Here is a 27,009-nt window from a genome sequence, read left to right as displayed (position 1 = left end):
GAAGCAGGGTTCCATTGCTCGGTTCTGGAACATGACTAGTTTCCCACGGGTGCTCAGGGCTTGGCAGGTGAGACCGGCTGCAGCGCGTGAGGTTGAGAGCGGGTGTGGGGAAGGTTGGTGTAGGGTGCCTGTTGGAAGAACCTGAGTCATCCCCATATCAGAATCCTTCTGGAGCGAGAGCTGTCGCATCCTCCGCAGCCGAAACCTGTCACGGGTGGTGGGAGGAGGTTCTCCTTGAGTGTCGAAACTTTTCAAGCCCCATCCCTGTGGGGAAGAGTGGAAGGGTAAGGTGGGGAGACCCCATGACACACCCGTGGCCCGTGCCCTTGAATGCACTGGCGAGTACTGTCTATTCCTAAGATGAACTCAGTTTCAAGTTCGTTTTTTATCTACGGTCCCAGGGTACACCCTGCACCCCGTCTCTCAAGCAGAGTAGCATGAAAAACACCAGCTTACGGTCTGTTAGACCCGGACCCCAGCCCGGCTTAGCCTGCTGTTGGCTGTGGAGCATCAGGTAAACGACCACCCTCTCTGAGCCTGGGGGCCCTCGCCCCTGAAGTGGAACCGTGAAGTGCTGCTCCGAGGGGCACCCGAGACGGTAACACGCATGATGCACCCGGAGAAGCGCCGGGCGCCCCGAGACGCGCTAATGTCTTAAAGAGGGCGGTGCGACCTTCTTTCCTCTTGTGACAGGCTGACTTCTCTCACGGTGCCCAACGCGACTTGCACAGACAGCTTTCACGGGAGTGACTGCGTGGCGGCTGGCCCTGCCACCGGTGAGGCCGAGATGGACGGGGCCATGCACTGCAGCCCTGGGGGGTGACCCGTGGGTGGGCGGCGTCTGCGCTGGGCAGGGACAGGCAGAGTCCCATCCCGGAAGTCTCCAGCCCCAAGGTCAACGCGGCCGCCTTCGCGCTCCCTGCCTTCCCTTCCCACGAGGTCAGCGGCCACTCTGCGCCCTGGGTGCCCGAGGGCCTCCACTTCCACGGATCTGAGCGTCCTGCCTCTTCTACTTCTGGAATCTTCCTGAAGCTGCTCATGCTCCTCTCTGTGCCCTTCCCCCTCCTTGTGTCAGGCGGCTGCGGGCTGCTGGCCCTGAGCGCGGTGCCCGGCACACAGTGAGTGCTCGGTGAGGTCGCTGAATGAATGAGGGGGGCCCGATGTCACCGAGGCCGCCCTGTCCCAAGAGGCTAAGTCCGGTTAGTGTGGGCTCCCTGGCCTGCGCTTCCTCTGGGTCCGATGCCCTCTCTGGGGTTTTGGTGAGTACAGGGCGTCTCAACCCCAGGGCCTTCCAGGTGCGAAGAGGGACAGTCTGACAGCAGCGTTAGTGGCACCAGCTCACTCAGGAAAGGAAATCGCCCTCCAAACGCAGGGCCTGCTGAAGCACCGTGGACCCGCAGCCCCGGCACCCTCTACACGCCAGTGCTCACCCCGCGGGGCTTCGCTTAATACTCTAAGGTGCCAGCTGTCCTTTCGGGCTAATCAGACTCAAATGACATCCGCATGCAAGTCCCAGGGGTGCGATCACACATCCAGGGCTGCGCCTGGACCAGGGACTCGCAGAGCCAGGTGACCCTGGCACCAATTCACCACTGGGTTCAGAGCTCACGGAGCAGCCGGGGTCACGCCTGAGAAAGGTGTCTGGTTGTTTGCCAAGAGGCGCATCATCTTCAGGGATCACGACCTCCAGTGCCTGGTTCTCTGCCCTCGGACAGAGAAGCCGAGCCGGGACTAGGAGGGGAGCAGCCTCACATGAGCCTCACAAGTGTCTGGCAGTCAAAGCTGGAAGCCAGAAAGCGCTTGTTTGCAAGGGGATATTCAGTGACAGGCAGGCTGGAAGCTTCCAGCCACAGGACCAGCGCCTCCCCGCCCCTCCCCCGACTGCAGGCAGAGTCAAGAGGGACCTGGGGGGGAGCACAAGGGGCACCCTTTCTATGGAGGCTGTCACGTGTCCCCTTAGCCGGCTGCGGGCATCTCCCTCAGCCTCCAGGGCTGCCAGGTCCACCTGCTGGCCGGATGCAGCCCCGTGGACTGAGGAACGAAGGCGAATATTTACACAGTCATGAGTGAGTCACAAGGCTGGACCTCGTTCACGGAAGCCAGTAAAAATAATGACCCTTTTCCCAGGGAAAGGAAGAGTCACGTTGAACTGCTTCTCAGAAAGCATCGCTAAAGTGGACAAAAGCAGGTCTGTCCCCATAGTTTGGTGATTGTGGGGACAAGTACGGAAACTTCTATTGACGGCTAGTCTTTTCTTCCCCAAAGGGACAACTAAAGCCCCTCCCCCAACCCACTCTCCCCGTCCGGAGATCTTAGGAGACCTCACTGCAGCTAAACATCAGCCCTTCCTGCACCTTTTCCCAAAGGAGTCTAAACAGATTCTCATCAAAGGTGTGATGTCTTAACTCTCAAGATATTTCTGGAGTTTCACTAAATGTTCCCTTTTGCTTAAGAGGTCTGAACTCACAGAAAAAAAAGATGGGACAGACTTCACCCTGGCCCACGATATCCAAATGTCAGTTTTCAGTAAATGCTTGAAAATAAAAGAGAGAGAGAGAGAGAGAGAGAGAGCGAGCGAGCATACACTCTCTGCAGCAACAGGCGAGATTTTCAAGATACTCTTATTATAAAACGGTGATGACTCACTCTTATTCTAGGTATTGAGATTTACTTTTTTTAAGTCATGGCAAAGTATGCGTAACATAAAATTTACCATCCTGACCCTAAGCGTACAGCTTCCTGGTAAGCACCTGCGCACTGCCGTGCGACCTCCAGCACATCGTCTCCAGGACCCTGCATCTTATAAAACTGAAACGGTCCCCCCTGAGCACGTCCCCACCCCCCGACCCTGCCATCGTCCTATCTCTGTGGGCTTGACTGCTCGAGGGACTCATCAAGGGGAAGGGGACTCACACAGCATTTGTCTTTCACGACTGGCTTAAAGTCCCCACGATCTATCCGTGCTGTGGTGGGTCCTTCCTTCAAAGGCTGCATAACCATCCACTGCATGAATTGACCACATTCTTAAAAATCCATTCGTCCATCACGGGACACTTAGGTGGCTTCAGGCTTTTGGCTATTGTGAATCACGCTGCTATGAACACGAGTGTGCAAATATCTCTTTGAAATCCCATTTCAAGTCCTTTGGGAAGCTTTTTTTTTTCTCTTTGATAAATACTTGGTAAGCGGCTACCACAGACAGCCCTGGGCCGTGGAGACGAAGACGGTCCGGTGCTCTGGACGGATGGACTTCACCCTCTAACGTTCAGGCCAGAGACCAGCCTTCTCTGTTACGATGGTTTTCAGGCTTTGCTGCTTCGATAAAGTACAGGTGAGGAATAAAGCACAGGTAACTAGGGATGATTTATTTCAGGTTTAGCCACTGAATCGAAGTTTAATTTCTCAGCCCCTTCTCCTGCCACTGAACACACTTTAAAAAACAAAACAAGCCTACGGCCAAGCCACCCTGAACAAGCCCGGTCCCGTCTGATCTCGGAAGCTGGGCAGGGTCGGGCCTGGTCAGTCCTTGGATGGGAGACCACCTTGGAAGACCAGGTGCTGTAGGCATAAAAATGAAAAATAAGAGACTAAGCTGACAAGGTCCTTGCAATCTGTGAGGTCAACCAAGGGTTGCCTCGCCTAAAAAATAAAAACAAAACAAAACAAAACTCTTCTCTGTTTATTGCGATATTCGTCAAGGTGCCATAACCAATGCTAATACCGCGTCAATCACAACAGGCTTAGGAAGCGAAACTTCCTCATGGGGAGATGAAAGGTATGATTCTGAATCGCGCACACAGATGGCTGAATGACGCTGAGCTGCACTTAAACCTCGCCCACCGAGGGGCCTGGCTGGGCTAGCCTCTCAAGTCCACTCCGCGAGAATACACGTACGATGCCATCAGGGACTGGTCTGAAAGCAGAAAGCGTGACTTCAACCCTCGATGTCACGAAGGCACCGACACCAAGCAACACTGATGACTGCGTGTGAGCTGGCGAGTGGCAGTGACCCGCGAGCTGAGGGTCCTCGTGCTCAGCCCAGGGTGGGGCGCTGCGGCCTGGCCTTCTCCACGCCAACGCCTTCTCCACGTCTGAAACGTTACTTCCATTTTACCTAATCTCCTCACACGCGGAGCTGATCAGCCCACACTGGACTGTGTCACACAGAAAGGCCATTGTTTCCTGGTTTGCCGCCCTGTGCAAATTTCAGGCCGGCCACTTAAGAAACAGGCTACTTCTATGTGGTTTATAAAAGGCTTTGGTATTTTGTCCTTGTTAAACCCATGAGAAAAATAAAGGCATTATAATGGGCATGTAGAGAGATCAAAGAAACCATTCTCTGCTAAAAATAGTTTTTAAAGCCCTTCCGAGTAAATTTCTCTCAGGAAAGACCTTAAATCTTCATTGATCTCCACATTTTCATGATGTCCAGATAGTTTGAAAGAATGCTAACTGAGGAGAAACAACAGATGCCTCCCCTTTTCTGCTTCTATGCCAGCGAAATAGATGTTTTCTTAATTAGGGTAGAGAACAGTCACACGGACATCTTTCAGAACATTCTTGAGATGAGAGACACCAAGACTAGGCCAAAAACAAAAAAACAAAAAAGCCACACATTCACCTTGGCGAAGTCTCCCACCTGCACGTGAGAGCATTTTCATATCATCATTCAATACATCCGGGGCCGCATCCGCCCTTGCCCACATGCAGCACCAGCCAGGGGCCCCCACTGCCACGCAGGCCGGCGCGCCCCGACCCTCCCATCCTTCTTCTGAGTCATCAGTTTCTTCTGCTGCTGCCAGGATCACCTCCCCCTGCTCACACACGGGCGGGTACAATTCTCATCGTAAGAAATTCAACACACATCTGTCTTCACCCCGCCTCTTCACCCCAAGTCCGGCCCCATTTCTCTGCTCCCTCTTACAGTGAAGCCCCTCGAAAGAGGTGACTGCATTCACAGTCTCCAGGTGCTGTCACCCCCATGCACGCGAATCCACCGCCCTGTGGAAACGACGCTTCGCCACGTCAACCCCAACCCTGAGGTGCCAAAGCAGCGGTTAGGCCTTCTCATCCTGGGGCCATCGTGGGATTTGGGACAGCCCATGACTCCCCTCCTCCCACCTCCCTCCCATCTCCTGGCTGCTTCTTCTCGGTGCCCTGGATGAGTCCTCCTCACATCCTCCACCCTCTGAGTTTTGGGGCATCGTAGGGCTCATCCTCGGAGCCCAGCTTCCCTGTCTGGATGACTCCATGCTGGGCTTCCCCTAACTTGGTGGCTTTCCGTGTCTCCTCTGCACGGCCAGCTCTCACACTGAGGTCTCCATCCGGGACCTCTTGCTAAGATGCCAGACTCCAGACTCCTGTTCAGCTGCCACTGGCCCACTTGCCCTGGATGCGATGCAGGGCATCTTAGGCTGGCCTCCTAGCTGACCTCCTGGCCTCCTGACTCTCATCGCGAGCCTTCCTGTGGCTCTCCTCTCAGCCCAGCCTCCCCACGCACACGGCTCATCCACCATGCTGCCCACAGGGACTCCCTGGGCCTCCTGGGAACGCAGGCTCAGGGCCTTTGCACCTGCTGGCTGCTCCTTCCGCCTCTAACAGCCTCCCGCCCCTTCCTTAACCCCCTTCTTCAGGTCTCTGCTCCCTCGTTAGGCACCTTCCCTGGCCATCCCACAAAAATTAGTGATGCTCTCCTACTCCCAGCCTGCCTTTGCCCACGTTTTAATGTTTTCCACGAAGTCACCACCATCCAAACGCAATATATTTACTCGATTTGTCTGTCTCGCCCCACTGAGATGTCAGATTCTGGAAGGCGGGACTTCCTGTTATGGCAGCTAAATGCTGTGTCTTCTGTGCCTCAAACAGGGCTGGCCAAGGATTAGTGCACATGGCCTATTCACTGAATGCATGTAATCACGTGCGAATGATAGCAACTGCCTTCACAAAACAAGAAAAGAACTCGGCTACTAGACTAGATTCTATTAAGAAATATAAAAATTAAAGACTTGAAATGGATGTTAGGGATCAGTGTTTTGGCCACTGGGATCACTCCAGAAAATATATATATATATATATACACACACTCTCCGGAGCCTGGAAGCCACACATCAAACAAGGTCCCAGGTGACGAATGCTTAGCCAGGCCCGAGGCCACCGGTGTGGTCCCACCTCCCGTGATGCGGCATGGCTGTACAGAGCCACCCACAGGTGGGCAGGTTTGTGTTGGATGCCTCTCGTTCCAAGTTCAGGGCGTTCATTTTAGAATATTCTTCCTTTCTCAGTTTAATTCAAATGGGTTTTGAGGACCTGCCCTGTGCCAGGCATAATGCTCCACCTTGGGACGAGCAAGTGGGACTCAGTGTCTGTCCTGGAGGAGTTTCCACAGCTTCTCAGGGCCCCATTAAAGTCACTCTCCGGTCTCAGATCACCTTCCAAAAATCCACTGATCGAGCATCTAATTATCAATTTCCATACATGTCAACTAAAAATTACCCGTGCCGTGACACACACACCAAACGCTGGATTGCTGTCACACCTGCCCGTCTGGCACAAAGCCCTGTGAAGATCGTCCTCAGGAAAAACTGTATGACGTGATTTCACAATTCCCTAAAACGTTAAACGCTATGTAGAAGCCAAGAAAAGAAGAATTTTTTAGCACGCTGTTACAACCCTGGGCCACCCAGTCAGGATGTCAGCATCCAACCTAAGTTTTGAAACCATAACGTTTTAGATTTAATCAGTAACAACGATCCTAAAAGAACACTGGGCTTGCTAGTTTGGAAAATATCGCTCGCACTTTGAAGCTACCCAGATGAACTCGAATGCTCTCCTGCGCTGCCCAAACGGATTTCTCTCAGAAATGAGTGTAAGTGCAGACTTTGGGGGGGCGGGGAGGATGCACCGTGCCACACTCCAAACCCTGATGTAAAGCAAGGACTCTCGTGGCCTTACTACAGAGCTTGGTCACCACGAGGCACAGGTGCCCATCGCACCTCTGGGCTCCGGGACAAGTGGAGATTTACTGGCACGGGCTGCTCAGTCTTACACGGCTCCCTGCCTGGACGAGCCGCCAGGACTGGAGATCCACAGACCGAAAAGACAAAGACAAGGTGTGGGAGTCAGGGCCGGAGCCTCACGCTTCCCTGAGCCCCGTGCTCCCCCCAGCCCCGTGCTCCTTCCAGCCCTGGAGCTCCAAGTGCTCAGGAGGACTGGCGGCTGGAAGGCCAGGCCCCCGAGGACACGGCTGCAGAAGAAGCCATAATTTTCTAGTTCGTCTGAGTGTCACGATTTTGCCCCAAGTGGATGTGTCTTGATTTGTGAAAAACAAACTTAACTCTATTCAACGTGTTTCTCTGTGGTCTACGGTTAGTCTGATAAGAGCGGGTGGCTTCTGGGGACCGTGGCCGCTCAGTGTGTCTCTGTTATATTAACATTTATTTATTGCAGAAAGAAAGACTTAAATGAGATAAATGTTTTTATGGTCCGGAAAATAAGGCCAGATGGGATATCACAGCCCAGGGACGATGCTAATCCAGAGGCCTCCCCCCCCAACCCCCGCCCCCACCTCCTGCCGATGTGAAATGGCCGGGTGGGCGATGAGGGAGCGGGTGACAGAGCGGCGATGGCCGTGCCATAGGCCCCCGTCAGGGCCTGGGACACCAGCGGGGTGTGGTGGCGTGCTAGGGTGGCCATGACAAATGCCGCAGATCTGGGGCCCAAACGACAGAAACCCATCCTCGCGCGGTCCTGGAGGCCGGAGCTCCGAGATGCAGCAGCCTGGCCTCGCCCTGGCCTCGCTCCTTGGCCTGCAGATGTCGGCCCCCTGCGCACACGCAGCTGAGTGTGTGTCCACATCGCTGCTCACAAGGACGCCAAAGGGGACTCGGGCGCACCCCGACCGCCTCACTGTGACTGACTTGTCCTCTCCAGCCCTCCCTCCAAACGCAGTCATATTCTGAGATGTTGGGGTTCTGGACCTCAACGCGTGAACTGGGGGTGGGGTGGGATGTGACTCAGCCCACGGCAGGGGACTGGGCCAGCACACACAGGGACAGGGCCTGAGATCCTGTAGGTCACCGGTTTCAATCCAAGACCCCATGGGCTTGGGAACACGGAAGACATGGCGGCTGAGACAGATTCAACAGTTAGGGCTTTTCTAGGCTTCCGCAGCTCGGTATATCCACCACAAACCGACCGAGGTAAACTGAGGCCTGAATTTAAATGCCCAAAGCTTTGGACAGACTCATGAAGTAAATGAAGTCACTGTCACCAGCTGTGATGAAGCAGAGCCCAGAAGGATGGGAGTTCTACCCCTGGGTTCTGGGTGTGGGCAGGCGCAGAAGTGGGCACCGGCTGGGGCACCCAGGGCCCAGAGCCACTGTGGGAACTCTCCTGTCCTGGCTCAGGGGGCCGGTCGGAGCCGGAGCTGGGAAGGGACCTGCCACCGGAAGCAGGCTGTCAAGGGAAAGGCGGCCAACATAAACCCTAAGGAAACACACGTGAGGTTTGGACACCGACTTGTCTTTTGTCCTAACGGGCCCGATCTGAAGCCAGGAGAGAGCGCCGCTGAGCGGTTCAGCTCGTGGAAGCTGGCCACTCTGACACAGGACAGACGGGCCTGTCCCAGGAAAAGCCCCTATTCCTTGAGTCACCTGGTTGATGCATTTTCATCCAAGCACCCAGATCAGATGCCTCCTGCTGGGCGCTGTGCAGGACCCAGCTGCCACCCAAAGGCACCCCGAGCACCTGTTCCTACCTGACCTCCTCGCCCCCTGCTCCCACCGGCCCCCACCGGAAGAAGGTGGGGAAGGGCTAGGACGCAGCAGGAAAGGAGCCAGGCGCCGGGCAGGCCTGGGCAGCCACCCGTCTTCCCACCTACACAGGTGGGAAAAGACAGGCAGACACATAGCTGGCTCCTGACTTCTGATATTTTCCGTAAAACAGTGGGCAGCGCTCAGGCTCAAGGGGGTGTACTTCACACCCGCTAATAGGAAAAGGGGCTCAAACAGGCCACTCGTTGGCAGTGCGTGGCGACCAGTACTGGGAGTCGACATCTATGGTTTAGACAAGGCTTTCAATGGCTCACTTCTGTTCTGGGACCGCTCCAGCAGAGAGCTTATTACAGATGGCTGCCATGAGTTCCCCAGAAGGCCACGTGCCAGGGACAGGCTGGTGCATGAACAAATAAACCAGTGACTATTCACTGGGCGTCTGTGCTGCTCCAAACACTGCCCTGACCGCCACGACACGCTGGCACCACTCGGCGACGGGCAGTTTCTCTTGGACCGAGACAGGCCTGGCCCTTCCTTACGAGGCTCTCGACTTCAGCCCGGCAACTCGGAAAATCTGCCCCGGCAAGAGAAACATTGCGAGTACTCAACCCCCGATGTGTACAGATCTATGACGCAGGCGCCAGGAGGCAGCTTAGCTAGTGGTCCCGCGTGCACGGTCTGGAAGCTGCCCACCCTGACTCTGCCCTCACTGACCGTGTGGCCTCGGTGATGGGGCCGGCAGTGTCTCCGTTTGCTCATCTGTGAAATGGAGACAGTAAATGGTAAACCCTCATCTTCCCTAACATTGATCGGCTGCATAGCAAACTAACCAGAAGGTACTACTGATCCCTAGTTTATTGTTTTTTTCCCCCCCTTAAACTAGTGAGATTCTTTGAAAGATTTTTACATGGCTGATAAGTTGTTCCAGGTTAAGGGTCAGCAGTGTTTTGGTAGACAGCAAACCTCTATAGTCCTCAGTAGTGGAAAAGGCGAATCATGATGGAAACATTTAAACACAGCATCTTCCAAAAAAGACTCTCTCCACAGCAGGATTTCCTTTTGAAAAACAGTTTCTAACTCGGTATTAAAGTACCACTTCAAAGGGACGTGTTTTAACTGCGTTTGTTATTTTTTCCAATAGCTACTAAGTAGCAGACTTCTGCCAGCCGCTTGTAATCACCATAAAAGTCAGCGACTCTGGGATGGTGGCTTTCTGGAAAATAAAGGCATGCAGCTCATCCCTAGAGGTCTCGTGTTTTAAAACAAACCAGCCCGACCAAGTGCCGATGGCCACAAGCTGATGCCACGGGCTATGAGCGAAGGGACATGTGCGGGAGCAGAGGGCGTCTGTGCTCGCTGAGCTGCAGAAGTCACCCCGACTTCGGCGACCTTTGTCCCAAACAGCGTCGAGAGAGCCCCCTGCATGAGTGCATCCGCTTTCTCAGGCGAACAGCGGCACACTGCGCGCTCTTCACCCACCTGGCTGCCCTCCCCTGAAGTTTCGTGACGGTCCCTGGTCCTTACAGCTGCATCCGTGGCGCAGGTGTCTGTCAGTCTCCTTTCGATGAACGTTCCAGTGGTTTCAATCGTTTGCTATTACAGGTCAAGTAATGTGACAATAAACAGACTCGAGAAGTGCTTCTCAGCTGTCCTTCCCAAGCTGACTTTTGTGCAAACTCCTCGAAGTGGATTTCTGCATCAAAGGATAAATGCATATGGTATTTGGCTGGATATTTCCAACCTTCCCTCCTTAGGATTTCTGAGACGACAAAAGTATTTTAATAGAACATTTGCTTTAAACAAGCTCTGCAAATTGTTCTTCCCCATCCTTGAATGAAGTCTTGGGCGAAGCCTATGTTTTCCCAATAGCTCTGTGGGGATACGTTTATTTTTCGATATTTTTAGTCCAGTCCCATCTAATATCAACGCTGTTATCCAGCATCCAACATCACGGGCCTGTCTCAGACACAGAGATGTACAGTGGGGAAGGGGCGCATTCATTTCTCTGTCCCCACCCACCCGCTCACGACACCACCCCCGATTTCTTCAGGACAGGAACAGGAGGAAAGGGGTAGTTGGGGAAAGGCGCTCTCATTGGACTTCACGGTTGGCATATTCTGGGTGTGGCTGATGGTGACACGCTCGAACGTCCCCTTCTGGGGTGCGCGGTGGGCTCCCCAAACCCACCACGGATGACCCCACGTGCAGCTTCCAGATGTGCGAAACTCCCGCCGGCCACTGGCCCCTTAGGCTCCCTGCTTGTTCTCTCGTACCTGACACTCTAACCCAGACGTGAGCAAATGTTTTCTGTGGAGGGCGAGGTAGTGAATAAGGCAGACTTCGGCCATCGTACAGTATCTGTCTCATCTGTTCGACTGACTTGTCACGGAGAAGCGGTGACAGATGACATGGAGACAAATCGGTATGGCCGTGTTCAAATAAAACTCAGTTTACAGAAACGGGCAGATTTAGCCCAGGTGCCTCACGTATGCCTGTTCTGCCCCCCACGCGCCCCCTGTGGCGGTCCTGTCACGTGGGGCTCCTTCTGTGGTGGCCAAAGCTGAGATCTCTGTGATTGAGTCCATATCTGCCCGCTGGAAATACGTGCCTGGCCAATAACAGCAACAAAGACACTAATAAAAGACTTTTAGACTCATCGTCCTCCTCTCTGGAGATGCCCAGGGAAGAAGAAGAAGAACACACTGCCTTAAACGACTTCTTTTAATTATTAAGTGATTTTTCTCAAAAAGTTAGGCTGGCGCATCATTTAAAACGTTTTTGGCTGGAAGTAAACAGGAGACTACAGATTGCGAGGAGATCAAACGAGTCGAGATTTGTTTTTCTCCGTATCAGGAAGTCTCTAGAGACAGTTTAATGAGATCGACAGCTCGAGGAAAACCAGTGTCAAATCTCTGATGCTTCCCCTGACCTGCCACTCAAGGTCAGAGTTGGCTGTCCCCATGCGAGGCCTGGCATTTTCGTCTAAGACAGGAAGAGGGAGAGATGATCATTTCAGCCACACTTGCTACCTGTATCAGGAAAACATAAGATTTTCCTGAAATCCCCCAGGAGACCTCAATTTAAGACCCAGGTCCACAGTCCCAAAGGAAGATGACAAAGAAAGGCCTCCGGCGGGAGAGAATGCTGACAGCCAGGAAGGTGTTTTGGTCTGATCGCCCAGTTGAAAACATCTGCCTTGGGTCAGGTAGCAGAATCTTTATCCTTGCCATGTTTCAAAAACTAGACATAGATATAATGACCATATGCTGTATATCCCGCCCACACTCAGCCCTGAACTTCTCACCGACCTTCTAAAGCTTCTCTTTTAAATATGAACAGACAGCCAAGAATCACCAGATATATGAGGAAAACCTCTAACGTGAGGCAGAGACCATCAAAACACCCTAAGAGAAAGAATTCAGAGACAACAGAGAAAAGGCGGGAAGCAGAAACAAAACGTCCTCCAAACAATCATAATTCATTTCCTCAGAGCAACGGAAGATACGCCACTTCGAAAACAAGAATCCGGTGCAACACGAAGAAGAAACATTCGGAGAAAAAGAAAGCGCTCTTGAAAACGAAAGTGAGCGTGGCAGGAACAAACACAGAGCGTAGGACGAAAGACAAAAAAATGGGAAACGGGAGAGATGAAGCTTAAGAAGGCCCAACATCTGGACAACAGGAAATCTAAAACGGGAGCACAGACGTTTCACTAGAAAATTCTCAGAACTGAATGTCAGGAGCTTCTAAACTGAAAGGACTCACCAAGGGCCGCATTTAAAAAAAAAAACGTAAGACGTCTGATGAGTTCAGAAACCAGGTCTGAGAACATCACATATACGAAATCTCGTAGATCTCAATATCCCATACACAAAGAACCGGAAGTCGCAGCTGCATTGGGCTGGTCAAGGGCATCAAAGTAGAAGACAACGTGAACATGGCTCAGGCCTCCGACGGATGGGTGGGGAAGCTGCCCGGCCGGCTCCGTGTCTGCACCCGCCCACGGGGTGCGGCCCGAGGTGATGCTGACCTAAAGAGCCCCAGGGAGTGGGGAGGAGGCACAGGCTCTGCCAAGCACTGGAGCCCCCCGAAGGGCGAAGCTGGGCTGGAGCAATGGCACAGTTAAGGTTTGGCGGGTCCCCGTGTTCCCGAGGGTCTGAACACAAACATTGGGATTTTCTCTGGCCAGTGTCATGGTTCAAAACCCCAGGACAATGAGGCGTGTGTTCAGAGAGACAGACATGAGCGGGCCCCATGAGAAGGGCCAGCCCAGACGTGAGGGAAGGCCGGCCTCGTCCTTGGCCACGCAGGGACTCCACCCTCTACAAACAGCCCAGCACCTGGCCCGCAGCCTGGCCAGCTGCCCGGGCACCTGTGTGGGCGCAGTGAGCAAGAAGGTGGGGTCCGAGAAGCTGCCCGTGTCCCAGTGGGTTAACAAGCCAAACTGTAGGTACATTTACCGATCGGAGAACCATAGAAGATATTTTTATGCATTTTTGAGAGTTGCGTGTACAGAAGAATCGACGTCCTAGAGCACATAAGCGAGGCGTCCACGCACGCAGGAGGGTGGGAGCCGTGTTGGGAGATCCGGGACCGGGTGCTGTTCCTTTGCGGCTCTGCCGTGTTCTTCCTACTGCAAGGCACCAGCCCATCCAAGGGCTTCGAAAGTCCTTCTGCTCAGAGCACTCAGCCTTCAAAGGAGGTTTTGTGGTGGTTGTTAACCTCCATCTCCCTCCCCAACGCCAACTATTTTTTCTTGCTTGGTGCCTACACAAAGCATCTTCCTCTTCTAGAGAAAAGTTCAAAGTGCACACAGCAAGAGAGGCACAGCCCAGGCTGACTCACTGCTTTCGTGAGCTAGATTCTGGATCTCTTTAGGCACGATCTCATGGTCTCATGGCAGGGCTTTTAAATTGGTTTGTGATTCCTGGGCGGAAATGACGCTCTCACACAGATGGGGGGGGGGAGCATTTTTTTTTTTAATTTTTATTTTTATTCCTCAAATGTTAGCCTAACCTGTGCCAGCCACGGTTCCAGGCAAGGACGCAGGGGCCACGGCAGACTCTGTTGCCCACCCAGTGATTCTGACCCCAAAGCCTTTAGAGTCACACTCCTGGGACTCTGCCTGGTGGCCTTCTCTGGCTGCAGGACCACACGTGCTGAAGAGTTAGCCCACTCCGCCACCTCCAGCAGTGGTCAGCCCAGGACTGACAGGAGCTGGGTGAGCCCAATCTATTCCAATTCTCTCTGAGACCCCAAGGGGGACGGAGCCCACTGCCACACCTGTAACTTCCCCATCTCACACACCTCCCTTCCCCTCTGCCCTCCCACTACCCATGATTCCTGAAACCTCCTGCCAAACTGCCCACACACATCCCTGTCTCGAGTTTGCTTTTGGAGGGCCGAAGACACTGCTGGAAAGCAATCTAAGTGGGCTCCTCCGCCCCACCCACCCAGGTATGCTGAGTTTCATTTTCCTTTTAATTCAGAAACTCTCCTGGCCAACCATATTTCATTCTTCCCTATATACACGCACGACCTTTACACAGTGTAGTATAATGTTTTCACACTCGTCGTAAGGCCTTCGTTCTAATAAAATCTAACCCCAAAGCACAATTTTCACAATTTTCACAATTTTCACAATTTTCACAAAGCACAAATTTCACAAGTACACAAAAGAGGAGGCGCCCCTAAAGCTGGGCGTGCAGGGGGCACCCCCACGGCACACGTGCGTGCTGTGCACTGCCCAGGTGCGGTCTTCACCTGCCCGGCACCACCCGGGAACACAGCTCCGCCAGCCTCTCAGGGCTGGGCCCTCTTCCCACTGGTCAGAGCACGGAGGCCTTCTCGAACGCCCTTCTAAAGCAGTCTTTTTTTTTCTTTCTGTTTCTGAATCCATACTCGTTACCCCGTCTTCATAGCACTTAACCTAAAATTCTGTTTATTATCCTCTCATCTCCCTTCCCTACGAGCACGTAAGTTCTATAAAAGCAGGGACCATCTTTGTCCAGGGGGCTGCTGCCTCCTGGGGCTGCGCACGGGGCCTGGCATGCTGCAGGTGCTTAATGAGCACGCTGGATGCAGAAGCAGAAGCGGCTCGTTCTTTGACTCTAGTTCAAAATTCTTCCTTCTCTTTAGTCCCCAATTACACCGGTTAGAAGTGATTTTTAACTCTCCTGAGGCCTTTCTGTATCTGGCAAGAAGGGCCTGATGTTTGGACAAGACAGGACCATAAAGATCTGATGACAAGGGGTCAGCAGGTGTCAGTGTGCGGCCACTCCCCGTCATTCCCCTGGCAGACGCTTCTAGCAGACACTCTCCCCTCGCTGTTCTGGGCAGCTGCTCCCAGGCCAGCCGAGCTGGTGTGTTAGCAGGCTTTCTCACCCTTGGCACTGTCGACATTTGGGAGCAGGTAATCTAATCGTGTGTGTGTGTGGCAGGAGGCTGTCCCGTGCACTGCAGGATGCTGATGATCAGCATCCCTTGGCTCCGTCCACTAGATGCCAGTGGTACCAACCACCCAAATGGTAACAACAGAAATTGTCTCCGGAGAGTGCCAAGTTCCCCAGGGGGCATACCTTACCGGGTTGAGAATCAATGAGTTAGACCTATCTGCCACCCCGGGGGTAAAGCCCTTGTCCCACCCCTTCTTGAGAGGGCTGGGAAGCAGAGAACCCAACACTACCATGTGTTTTCCTTGCTTTAGCAAAGGTAACTACTGTCTGATCAAAGGGAGGAGGCCTCTACCCCATCAAATGTGTTACTGGAACGTTTGTAACAGTTTCAAATTTGCCCTGCCTCTCATCCCTTAGAGACCTGGGTGCTTCCTGCGGCACTAATCTGCAAACAACAGTTACAGGTTGGCAACGAGGTAACCTAACCTGACCCGCAACAATGTAACCACAGAAGAGGAAGCCCCAGAAACTTTGAGATCCCACAGCAGAGAAACCAGATGTCTGCCCAACCCAATAATTTAACTGGCGCTTTGTTCACGTGTCTTTTTAATTTTTTCATCTTGTTTTCCTACCGGCTCATGTTTATTGATTTACAAATTATTGCTCCGTGACGGACTGGGCATTTAAAAGGACACCGTCGGCACAGAGACTTTGAGCAGCATGGCTCTTGGGGGGCGATCTCCCACCAGCAGACGCAGGCCCTCACGTCGTCAACTTGGCAGCACGCGGAAGCTTCGAGAACACAATCTCCTCCACGCAGAGACGTTCGAAGGGCAGAGAAACATCGAACCAAACGGCTGCGTGGAGGAAGATGGGGAGCACATGCACTCCGCACAGAGAACCTCCGGCAGAGGAGGGTCTGGCCTCTGCGGGGGGACGAATGCAGCTTCCGAGGCCCCAGTGCAGCCGGTCTCACCTGGTAAGTCAGGATGAGGTCCTGCGAATCTGTGCTTTTAAGCGGCTCCGTAAGGCGCTCTGAGCTCTTCCCACAGGGTTTGGCAGAGCCCCTTGGGGCCTGGGAGCCAGCAGCGTCCGCTCCCCCCCTCTCCCCAGCACAAACCGGATTCTGCGTTTTTCTCACAAATAAAACGGGTTAATTATAATTACGGACTGTCAGGGCTTGTCGAAGGGACTGTGGGCCCCCTGGCCAAGTCACCTAATTTACAGCCTCGGTCACTGAGGCTCTCGGAAGCACTTGCTCCCAGCACTGAGCAGCACACCTGGGGGCGGCATCCCAACACCTCGTTCCCAAATGTCTGCGCAAACCACACAGGTCTGCCTGCTCCCCAGTGGCTTGTCCGATTGGAAAAAGCATGTGAATTTCTCCAGAAGCAGCTGGTGCACTGGGAAGGGCTCTGGGTGCCCCACTGGGTGCCCCCACTCCCCTAAGAAGCAGCTTCTGTTCCAGCAACATATCCACACCAGGCCCAGGGGTCAGGGCAGAATGTTCCACCCTCTCTGCTCCCAGGAAGAGTTTCTGACTCAGCCCGTTCCACCTTTCTCCCCACGGCACCCCCTTGTGAGGGGGCTGCTTTGCAGGCTGTTTCCTTTGGCTTCCGGCAAGGGCTTTGCAGGGCTGACAGACCGCTGCCAAGTAAGGCCATTTTCCTGCCAGGTTTGGGAGGAGCTGGAGCTGTGCAGCGGGAGCGGGGCTGTCCTCGGGCGGCCAGGAATAAACTGTCCCCCTCTGCCACCCTCCGTCTAGTGTGAAACGGAAGGAGAGGCTTCCGCCTGCCCTCTGCAAACCCCTGGAGGGACGCTGCTGGCCCCTGGCGTCACCCACTCCACTCTGCAGACAGTCCCTTTCATCCTCCAAAAATGGCAGCGTCAAGAGCGTGTATTTCTAGGTGCAGGTATGTGATGTGTTGAGTGATGAAAACCCCAAACATCCACCCGAGACCTGTGTTGGATTAAGTAGGCATCGACTCAAAAACAAACCTACTAATTTTGTTCCCTTAATGTGAGTATGTCAGCACCACAGAGTATTTTTTTCCTCTTTGAGAGTTCCAGGAGCAAAAAAGTATGCTTTTTTAAATTGAGCAGCAAGAGGCGAAACAACTGGTCCCTACGGGCCAGGAGGGGACGAAGGCGGGGTGAAGCGACAGGACATCCGACGGTGCCCCATGCACGTTCTCCACAGCCCGGGACACAAGCCCAGAAAGGGACGGGTGTCCCAACGCGCATCCCGCGTGACCGTGTCGGGGCCGAGGCCGAGGTGGGCCCCGCGCCTGCCTCACAGGTGCGTCCTGTTCTCTAGGGGGTATCCTTGTCACTAATATTCAGTGATCCCCAATATCAACATCCAGTCCAGGCTGGGTGAGCAGAACAGAGTGAGTGTGAAGAGGAATCTGTGACAGATGGTGGTGGCGCCAAGTGCGGGCAGAAGGCCCACTGTTCGCTGTGAAAGGAGCTCGCAGGTGGAAGGGAGGGCGTCTGGTCACCACCCCCCAGGACCCACCGCCTACCCTGCTGCACTCTGCACGGGGCTGGGACAAGTCAGAGCCACCAACCCCACCCTCACCTAGGGGCCCCTGAATCCAGGGGCCAAGGGCTTGACCTGCTCCATTCAGTGTCTGAGATACACAATACACCCCGAGGCGCACCGCCAGACAGCACGGGGACGGGAAATGGCAACGCGAAGCCGGTCTCCTCGCGTCCAGCACAGCGGCGGACGGCCGCAGACGAGAAATCGCGAACGCAGCCGCTCACCCTAACCCGTCCCTTTCGGTTTTTAGCTCGGTGGGTGGAGGGGGGCCGGTCAGCAATCCTTCTAGGAGAAAACAGGAAGCCCAGAGGAAATCAGACAGGAGGCAAGACGGGGCTGGGTGTGGCAGGAGGAATGCTCGGGAAGAAAAGGCTCGCATTTCATGTTGATGTGTCTGAGGCAAACGGGTCGACGACGGACGCCTTTCGAAGCCTCTCGAACAAGAAGTGCGAGCGCTCGCGCCTCCCGTGTCTGCGGGCCCAGCCTGACTGTCAGTCACTGGTCTGCAAACGCCAGCGCCAGTGGTCTGGGCTTCTGCACGTTGCTTTTCCCACGTCGCACAGGAGGTCTAGCAATTCTAGAATCCACGCGATACGACAAGGGATGTTTTAAACGCGTAAGCGATTGCTCTGCATCGAGGAAACTGACAACAGAAATCCAGGAAAGAATCCGAAACCCTCCCCTTCTCTGTCCACCACCCTGTCCCCTAGGGCAGCGGTCCCCGACCTTTGTGGCACCAGGGACCGGGGCTCTTATGAGCATCTAACGCCCGATAATCCTAGGCGGAGCTGAGGCGGTGATGCCAGCGCTGGGCAGCGGCTGCAGATACAGCTGAAGCTCCATTCACTCGCCAGCTGCTCCCCTCCTGCTGTGCAGCCCGGTTCCTAACAGGCCACGGACCAGTATTGGTCCCAGTCCACAGCCCCAGGGGTTGGGGACCGCTGCCCTAGGGCGTGATCTTGTCACATATTCTGTGTCAACACAACACCAAAACCACCGTTTGCCACTGCCTTTAACGAAAATTATATCTGAATTCCAAATTAAAATTATTGCCAATGAAAAGATGAGATAGAATTAAAAAAAACATCCACAGAACGATAAGCTTAGAATGAACTTGTTGTGCATTAAACTACACCCCCCCAAAAGACATGCTGAAATCCTAAACCCCAGTACCTGTCTTTGCAGAGGTAATCAAGCTAAGACGAGGCCAGACTGGATCGGGGGGGAGCCTAATCCAGGGACTAGTGTCCTCGTAAGAAGAAGTAAATTTGGACAGCGACGCACGTGGCCGGAGAAAGTCACGTGAAGATGGAGGCAGAGGCTGAGAGAGGCAGCTGAGAGCCAAGGACCACCACCCACTGCCGGTGGCACCGGGAGCTGGAGGCCGGCAGGACCCCCTCCTGGAGCCCCAGCGGGAGCGAGGCCCTGGCCACACCTTGCTGTGGGACTTCTGGCCTCCAGAACTGTGGGACAAGGCATGTCTGGCTGTTTTAAGTCACCTGGTTTGTAGCGACTTATTACAGCAGCCCCAGGAAACTAAGAGCTCGAGGGTCATCAACCGATGAGAAAAAAAAGCCCCCGACCGTGGTCACGTGCGTAGCGCGACCAGCACCCAGGACCCCGCGAGCAGTCGGGATGCTTCTGACCACACCCACGCCACCCACAGACTAACGAAGGCGGGTGCGTCAAAAAGCCCACGTGCGCCCGCTGGGCAGAGGCGCAGGGCTCAGCCTGTGGAATGGGGCGGGCCTGATGGCCAGCCCAGCTCTGCCACTCACCCGTGTGGCCTTTGACACCGTGGCCTGAGTGAGCAGTTTCCCCCCCGCTGAGAATTAAGTCAAATAATCGCAGGCATTTCACAGGGCTGTCGTGAGGATTACATGAGGGGATCTGCGCAAAACTCTGAGCGTGGCGCCCGACACCCAAAACCTCTGACATAAAGGTGAGCGAGGAATACCACGGTGGCTAGGGACTTCTCGGGCTCTGTCACTCCAAGCCGTTCTGAGCGGACGTCTTGCGGTGACCTTTCGCCGTCCCCTCTAACGGGGCCTCTGATGTCGGATTCTTTCTCTCAAGCCGGCTTCGACTTTCTTATTCTTTTAAACCCAGTTATCTTTTTCAGCGTGCTTAACAGTTCACCACGTCTGGTGTGCTGCATCTGGACTGACAAAGACAAAGTTTCAAATTGCATGGGCTTCGCTCCTGTTTTCAAGCCAAAGGCTTCCAAAAAATCGGGTACTAACAAGTGATAATCGAGCTAATGCACCGTGATTAACATGGGAGTCCCTCGGTTTTTTTACATTCGAATGTTTAAATATGAAAGTCATTTGGTTGTTTTATCCATATTAGCGGAGATGACAGAAACTCTTTCAACAGAAACCACCCAAACCTTTCTGAAGCCATTACAGGGTATATAGGCCCAGACCTTTAGCATCTTCAGTCGGATTTATTGTGTTAGCACAAAAGTCTTTTTTTATAATGGAAATGACTGTAATTATAATCACTTTAGAACACCATTATTATTATTAAGAAGACCAAATTGCAAGGTTCAAGCAGATGCTGGTTCTATACTGTGAGAAAGTAGAGGCATAATGGTACGAGACACCCAGGCCTCATCTCCATGCCAACGTGGTCCTGCTCTCGCCCAGCTTCGGGCCGGGTGCCTGTGATGCCGTGAACAGTGGCAGGCAGAGTGAGGGACCCTGGTCCTTGATTAAAGCGCTCGGGGAAGGAGCACACATCTGACGACTGGCTTTCCTGTGGAGAACGGAGCTCTGGTTTCTGTGGAACTTTCTCTCTTCCTCTCCATGCCCCGAACGAGATGTGGGGGTGATGGAAGAGACAATCTGGCTGTGGTCACCCATCAAGTCGCTAACACCTTGAGGTAAGGTCGGGGCCCTCTGGCTGGAAAGGGTTGGGTGAGGCCTGAAGGAGAGAGGCCAGGAGGCAGGGAGGGGGAGGAGCAGGTATCTCTGGGTGCTTCAGATCCCGGCTTCTCGAGTCCAGCTGCCTGGGTTCAATTTCTGGCTCTTTCTCTTTCGTGTCCTGTTGCCTTGGGCAAGTCCTTCAACCTCTCCAAGCTTCATCTTATACCCATCCCCTAAATGGGTATAAGATGAGGTACTTGTGAAGACCCCCAGGGACAGAGCTTGCCAGAAGGGGAGCCCCCGATCTGTGACCATTACTGAATTCTCAGAAAATTCTCGGTTATTTATTGCTTGAATTCACAGCTCCACTTTTTCTGTCCACCTAAGCAAGTTTTTGTTTTGGCTTCGGAGGATGATCAGAGAATTAATGCATGACTCTTGGCCATGAACTGGGAAGGGAAACTCATTCTTGGTTCAGAAGTCACCCCAAGGCTGGCGGCCCCCGGGGCCCGCTGCAAACACCCTACTGGTGGTCAGGGACATTTTACAGGGTGACGGGGAAGAAACGAAGGCGATGTCCTGTCACTAACACCGGAGAGTTTGCAGTAGGCATTCGGAGGGATCGTACACAAACACGGTTCTGCTATAAAGCAGCTTATTACTAAATCAGGCCAAGAAGGAGACAGAATGTTTCATTTCCTGTCAAATGTAAAAATTAAATCTGGATGGTTACCAACAGCCTTCCCTCCTGGAAATACGAGAATGTTTAACTGAGAAATAACCTTGAATGATCTACTTCTTTTGCCAAGGTAAAGATACAAGCATTGGGTACTCAGTACAGTCCTGTTAATTAAACTCCTCGTTTTAAAGTAAAGGTCACTGAATTAATTAATAAAGACAAGCTATTATTTATGAAAGGCGTTTTGGGTTTGTTTTTGCGAGCACGAGAGAAACATTTTCTAGTCCTTCAGGCTTTTTTCCCTCTCTCTCTTCGGCATCAGAACTCCTTCCTGCTCGGCAGCCCAAATGCACTTTGCTTTTGTAGACTAGTCCCTCCCACTCCAAAGGGAAGGAGAGCTTTCCTTCATCACGTCTAGGGCGTGTTCCTTAGGCCACAAAAGACGTTCATCCTCAGTATCTCGTGAAATCTTGTGAAAGGGAAAACACATGAGGTTCTCACCAGCAGCATGTGTTCCCACGTGGTGGCTTTCAGTAGCCTCAACATCCTGTGGTCCAGTTAAGCCTCCTCAGCTGACTCTCCCGCACCCCCCCACCCCTCCAGCACGGCCTCAGCCCCTCCCCCCCCACTGGCCTCCAGCCACCATCCACCACCCACCCTGGAGATGGCAGAGACAACACGGAGATGGAAAGCTGTTAGAATCAAAGTTCTGAGCACAATACATTTTTGATGTTTTTTTTTTTAACTAATTAAACTAGTATAGAAGTTATTCAGTAGAGTTTCTTTTTTTTAAAAAAAAGAATTAGCATGGCATGTCTTTCCTCTTAAGAAAGTCTTGAATAATTTAATTAGAATTACACCAAAGTCATGAGTCTGTTCTATTTATGGGGGAACCAGAGCTGAATTAAAACCCAAATGACAACGTAAAAATAAAGTATCTGCAGACAGTATGTTCAGCTGATAAGGGAAACCTGACCGCAGATCACACCGAGATCAGGCAGTTTGGAAAGAGGGAGGCGGTGGGCCAAACCGACTTCTGGGATTTTGTTTTTCTTAAGATTATTGAGCCTGGGGACATTTGTTTCTCCCTACGGGGGGGAAAATGTGCTAATAAATGAAAATCATAATAAGAGAACAAGAAAACGGTCTGATTTTATTTTGCCCTGGGGGACCCCTCGGTGCCCAGGAGCCTCGCTCAGCCTGTCATCGCAGCGGCTTTACCGCACTGAATAGTTTCACGCACACACGTGTTCAGACATTTCACTCGGTGCGGAGGGACCGGCAGCTGGAGCGGCCAGCAGCGAGCCGACTAGCTCCATCCCGAGAGGAAAGCAGCTCCCTCCCCGGGCGGCTCGCCCTCGGACCCGGCTGCCGTGGGCTGAGCTGCGTCCCGGGAGGCAGGCCACCAGCCCGCCCAGCCATGAGACAGCAGGGGGGCGGGGAGGGGGCGAAGGGAGAATCGTAACACCAGGTGACTCCCCGGGAAGAAGAGCGCGCGCCCCCGGCCCAGCGCACCGTCTCCGGAAGGAGGCGTCTCCCGTCACACGGAAAGCCCCCGAGAGGCAAGTTACAGGTCCCCCGTCGCCGCCCCGCCGCACGGGCAGGGAGCAAACAAGTCGTGAAGCATGTGCCCCCGCCCCCCGAGCTGGCCCCCAGGCAGGGCGGCAGCCGCCCCGCGCCCCCGAGCGACCGCTCCCGGCCCGGCGCAGCGCTTTGCGTCGCCCTCCCCCAAACCTGCTTTGGGGGCGCGCTAAACCGTGCGGAGGCGCCGCCGGCGACGGAGGGGCCCCGGAGGACGAGCGGGCGCCCACCCACCTACCTTCTGCGGGGGGGTCCCGATCAGCACCTCCAGGTAGTAGCCGCGGCCGGAGTCCCCCTGCAGGTTGTCCACCATGGCCAAGAAGTTGGCCGCGCCCGCGGCGGGCTCCAGGGCGAACGCCAGGCCGTCGGCGCGGGGCTCGGTGGGGGGCCCGGGCCCGGGGGTGGGCGCAGCCCCGCGGCCTGTGGCCGCGGCCACGCGGAGGGGCAGCGTGAAGGGCGCCGAGGCCAGCGCCGCGGCGGCGCACAGGAGCCACTGGGCCAGCAGCGGCGGCAGCAGCGCCCGGGCCAGCGCGCCCATGCCGGCGGCGGCGCCCGGGGCACGCGCCCGGCCCGGCCCGTGCTGTCCCGTCCGGCGGCGGCGCCCGGCGGCTCGGCGCGGCGCGGGGCTGCGGGGCTGCGGGGCTGCGGGGCCGGGCTGGGGGCGCACCGGCCGGCGGCGGGCGGGAGGCGGCTCGGGGGAGGGACGGAGGCGCCGGAGCCGCCCCAGCGCGCGCCGCCAAGTTGAGCAAGTTGGTCGCCGCTGCCCCCTCTGGCGGGCGACGGCCGCCCCGCAAGGGCCGGCCCCTCCCCCACGGCCAAGGGCAAAGCGGGGCGCGGGGTCCGCCCCGGTCCGCGCGCGCCCGCCCGCCCCGCACCCCCTCGCGGGTCTGGGCCCGCGCCTCTTTCCCGAGTCCCGCGTTTCCTCGGAATGCGCCCCGCTGGCCGCGGCCAACGGATGTGACGAGGCGCATCTGATACCGGGGGGGAAAGTTCGAGAACCCTTAAAGGAAAGCGGGGGCTGCCCGGACGGCCCCCCACGGCCGCGCGCGCGCGCGCATGGGGGGGCCCCGCCGGTGTCCTCGGGCCCCGCCGCGGCGGGGGCTGCCGGGGGCGACTCGGGGGTCCGACAGGCGGGTGGGGGGTCAGTACAGCCGCGAGCATCGCCAGGAGCCGGCGAGCCTGCGCCGCCCCTCGCCAGCGCCTCGCTGCCGCCCTTGGGCCGCCGGCGTCTGGCAGCTGCCGGGCATTTCCCGCGCGCCGCCCCCGCCGCCGCCGCCGCCGCCGCCGCCGCCCCGCTCCCGCCCGCCCCCCTTCCCCGTCCCCACTTGGGCCTCGGGGAGATTGTGCAGAGGTCCGAGGAGGCGGGCGAGCACGCGAGAGCTGGGGGGACTTCTCCGTAGAAGTCCGGGGGCGGGGTGGGGGGGCGGGGGGCGTGGCTGCGGTCGCGGCTGCCTGAGCCCCGATCCTCCCCTGGCGCCCGCGACGCACACGCCGCGCTGCTGGCGGCGGCTCCCTCGCCGCCCGCAGCCCGCCTAGCGAGTTGCGGTCACCCTGCCAATTCAGGGGTCCCGGGTCTGCACGGCTGCACCCTCGGCTCCCGTCCCCCACACACCGAGCCAGGTCTAGGCGGAGGATGATCTAATGAATACTTGCTTAGCGGTGGAAAAGCAGCATCGCAGAAATGCGCTCAGCGATTCTGGCAATGGGAGTTATTTTACTTTAGGTTCTAAACGCGGGGAGGATCATGACACAAGCTAAGTCCATCGATTTTCACTGAAACAAGGAGTAGAAGCACCTTTCTACCTCCTCCAGCTGAATTGTTGGCTGTCTCCAAAAAAAAAAGGCAAAAAACGCCCTATCTTCAAACAGGAGAGAGGCTGTTCGCGCCTCACTGTAATTTCCAGCTACTTCTGCTTGAGATTTGATTTTTATCCCTTATGTCAGAGAGCGTCAGCTGTATTGATTTTTAGGTGACTTTCATGATAAATCACATTTTCCCCAAACTGTATGCCGAATTTAACAGCCCCCCTCCCGGTCACACAGAGAAAGGCCTCGTTGGGTCCCTTGAGAGCACCTAGGTGGAGATTACCCATAAATCTGCATAGTTACTCCAGAGCCCTGGGCTCCTATATTCACGTTTCAAGACCAAGGTTGTAGAGAAAGTGTAACTAAAAAAAGAAAAATTATTTATCCGCCTCAGTGTCCAGTCTTGGGTCCAAAAAGCCATCCAGACAGCGCTAGGAAGAATGTAACCTTCTTAAAAGCAGTGGAATGTATTAAGGACATGGACAAAGAAACTACGAGACCAATGAGTTCAACGTCGGAGACATTTGCTTTCTCTAATAATTAAAAACCACAAGGGAAATTTTAGAAAACCAAGTCTAATTAAGGTTTGTCCTTCATGAAACTCCTGGCTCCATCTAGTGTGAGTCTGTGGGAGGTTTTTCTTGAAGAGGGTGGGTTGGGTTTGCGGGGAAGCTGCTGCATGACGATCTAGTCACAGAGGAACCTGTGTAGTTTTAATGGATGGCAGCGCTGTCTCATCAGAAAATGAGGCACGCTGAAATGACTTGACAGGCAGCTCCCGATGGCCGGCCCTGGGTCGGCTCCATCTTTCTGCATGTCTTGGGGTTGATTCCTACTCGGGTTCCTGCTCTGGCGCTGGCCGGATCTGGGAAACAATTTGACTGTCCAGGTGTTTTCATGGCAATCGTATGTGGCTGTCTTCCCACGGGACACCCGATTTCCTTCATATCAGCCTCGAGGCGCTTCTCCGAGAAAGAGGCCACGCCCCATAGTCTTGCAGGCAATGCAGGGGGGAGGGAGAGAAGGTGAACCCCTCGCTCCCGGACGGCACCCCACATGCTCTTCAGACTGGCCCATCTTCCCTCACTGCACCCATAGCCCCCCTCCTCCATTCTCCCTCCCTCTGCCCCTCCCCACTCCTGCCTCTGCCAGTGCCCGTTTTCAGCCACACACTCCCTTGGGTCACTCTGGGAGACCTAAGCCCACCTGCGGTGACATGGGCCGGCCCCCCTTGCAAGGTGCGAGGTCAGCATCCAGCACATTCCGGAAGGTGAGGAGGGGTCTCACCTCCAGCCCAAGGAACCAGCCAGGGTTTTCTCCCAGAGGTCCATGGCGTGTGGCCTGAGACACTGTCCTCACTGTGTCTGCTGGTGTTCGCTGGCTCCGACTGCCAGCTCTGACTTCCTGTGACACCAGCAGTTCTCAGACTTGTGTTCCCAGGACCCGTTTATACTCAAAAGTCGAGGATCCCAAAGAGCCTTTGTTTAGGTGGCGTCGAGGACCCCAAAGAGCCTTTGTTTAGGTGGAGTCGAGGACCCCAAAGAGCCTTTGTTTAGGTGGATCACAGCTATTAATAGTTACCATGTGTTAGGAAATAAAACAGAAATTTTAACACTATGTAACAATTCATTAAAAAAAAAAAGCAATGAACCTGTTACACAGCAACATAAATCACATTTTAACGAAAACTGTATTTTTCCCAAAAGTTACTGAGAAGAATGACGCCCTTTCACATTTTTGCAAATCTCTAGCTGGCTTAATACAAGGCAGCTGGATTCTCATATCTGCTTCTGCATTCGGTCTGATAGGAAGCCTCTAGAAAGTTCTCTCCAACAGGCGGGGGAGAACGAGCATGGAAAGGGTATTATCATGAAGATGGTTTTCCGCGAAGAGCCCCTTGGAGAACTGTTCTTTTGTACAGCGGTTCTTTGGTTTCTACCTGCGTATCTTAACTTATCGTCAGGGTATAGTGAGTCCTGTGTCTCGGGCGTTATGGCCATAACTGTGAGACAAAAGCAAAAACAAAAAAAACAAACCAAAAAAAAAAACGGTGACGCTTCAGTTTGCAGAGGAAAGGAGCCCAAGTTTGGCCACCCACCCCTCAAAAACTGTGCCCTTTAGGGCTATTGGTTTTTAAGCTGGTTTTTAAGAAACAAAAGACTCAGTGAGAGCCTCTGACCCTCCCCTCTTTCCTGCCCAGGAGATTCTGCGAGAAAAACCTGCTCCAGGAAGGGGACCTTAGCGAATCACTTCAGCTTTAGACAGGAAGAGCCTGTGGGCACCCCCACACCTCCACACCCCCACACCGGTGCTCCATGTCCCACTGTTTCTGCGTTGCTGGGCGAGAATGTCCCCGCCTGGTGCT

At 54.7% G+C, this 27,009-nt stretch overlaps 1 protein-coding gene and 1 pseudogene across 4 annotated transcripts in view; one reads left to right on the top strand and one right to left on the bottom strand.

The window, feature by feature from the left end:
• BACE2 (beta-secretase 2) overlaps positions 1–23,391 on the bottom strand; it is an 80,664-nt gene extending 57,273 nt beyond the window's left edge. For 2 of the 4 annotated variants that reach the window (XM_039857913.1, XM_039857912.1), the window contains exon 1: positions 23,077–23,391. In XM_039857913.1, the coding sequence (XP_039713847.1) occupies positions 23,077–23,376 (300 nt within the window). In that variant the 5' untranslated portion in view covers positions 23,377–23,391. The remainder of the gene's footprint in view (positions 1–23,076) is intronic. The other 2 variants (XM_039857910.1, XM_039857911.1) reach the window with 1 other exon arrangement.
• Positions 3,449–3,567, top strand: LOC120599021 (uncharacterized; annotated as a pseudogene).
• Positions 23,392–27,009: the final 3,618 nt, after the last annotated feature.

Source organism: Pteropus medius, unplaced genomic scaffold, assembly GCF_902729225.1.
Source record: "Pteropus medius unplaced genomic scaffold, Ma_sr-lr_union100, whole genome shotgun sequence".
Lineage (NCBI taxonomy): Eukaryota > Metazoa > Chordata > Mammalia > Chiroptera > Pteropodidae > Pteropus > Pteropus medius.
The sequence above is the reverse complement of the archived record's forward strand: the minus strand, read 5'-3'. Positions and strand labels throughout refer to the sequence as shown.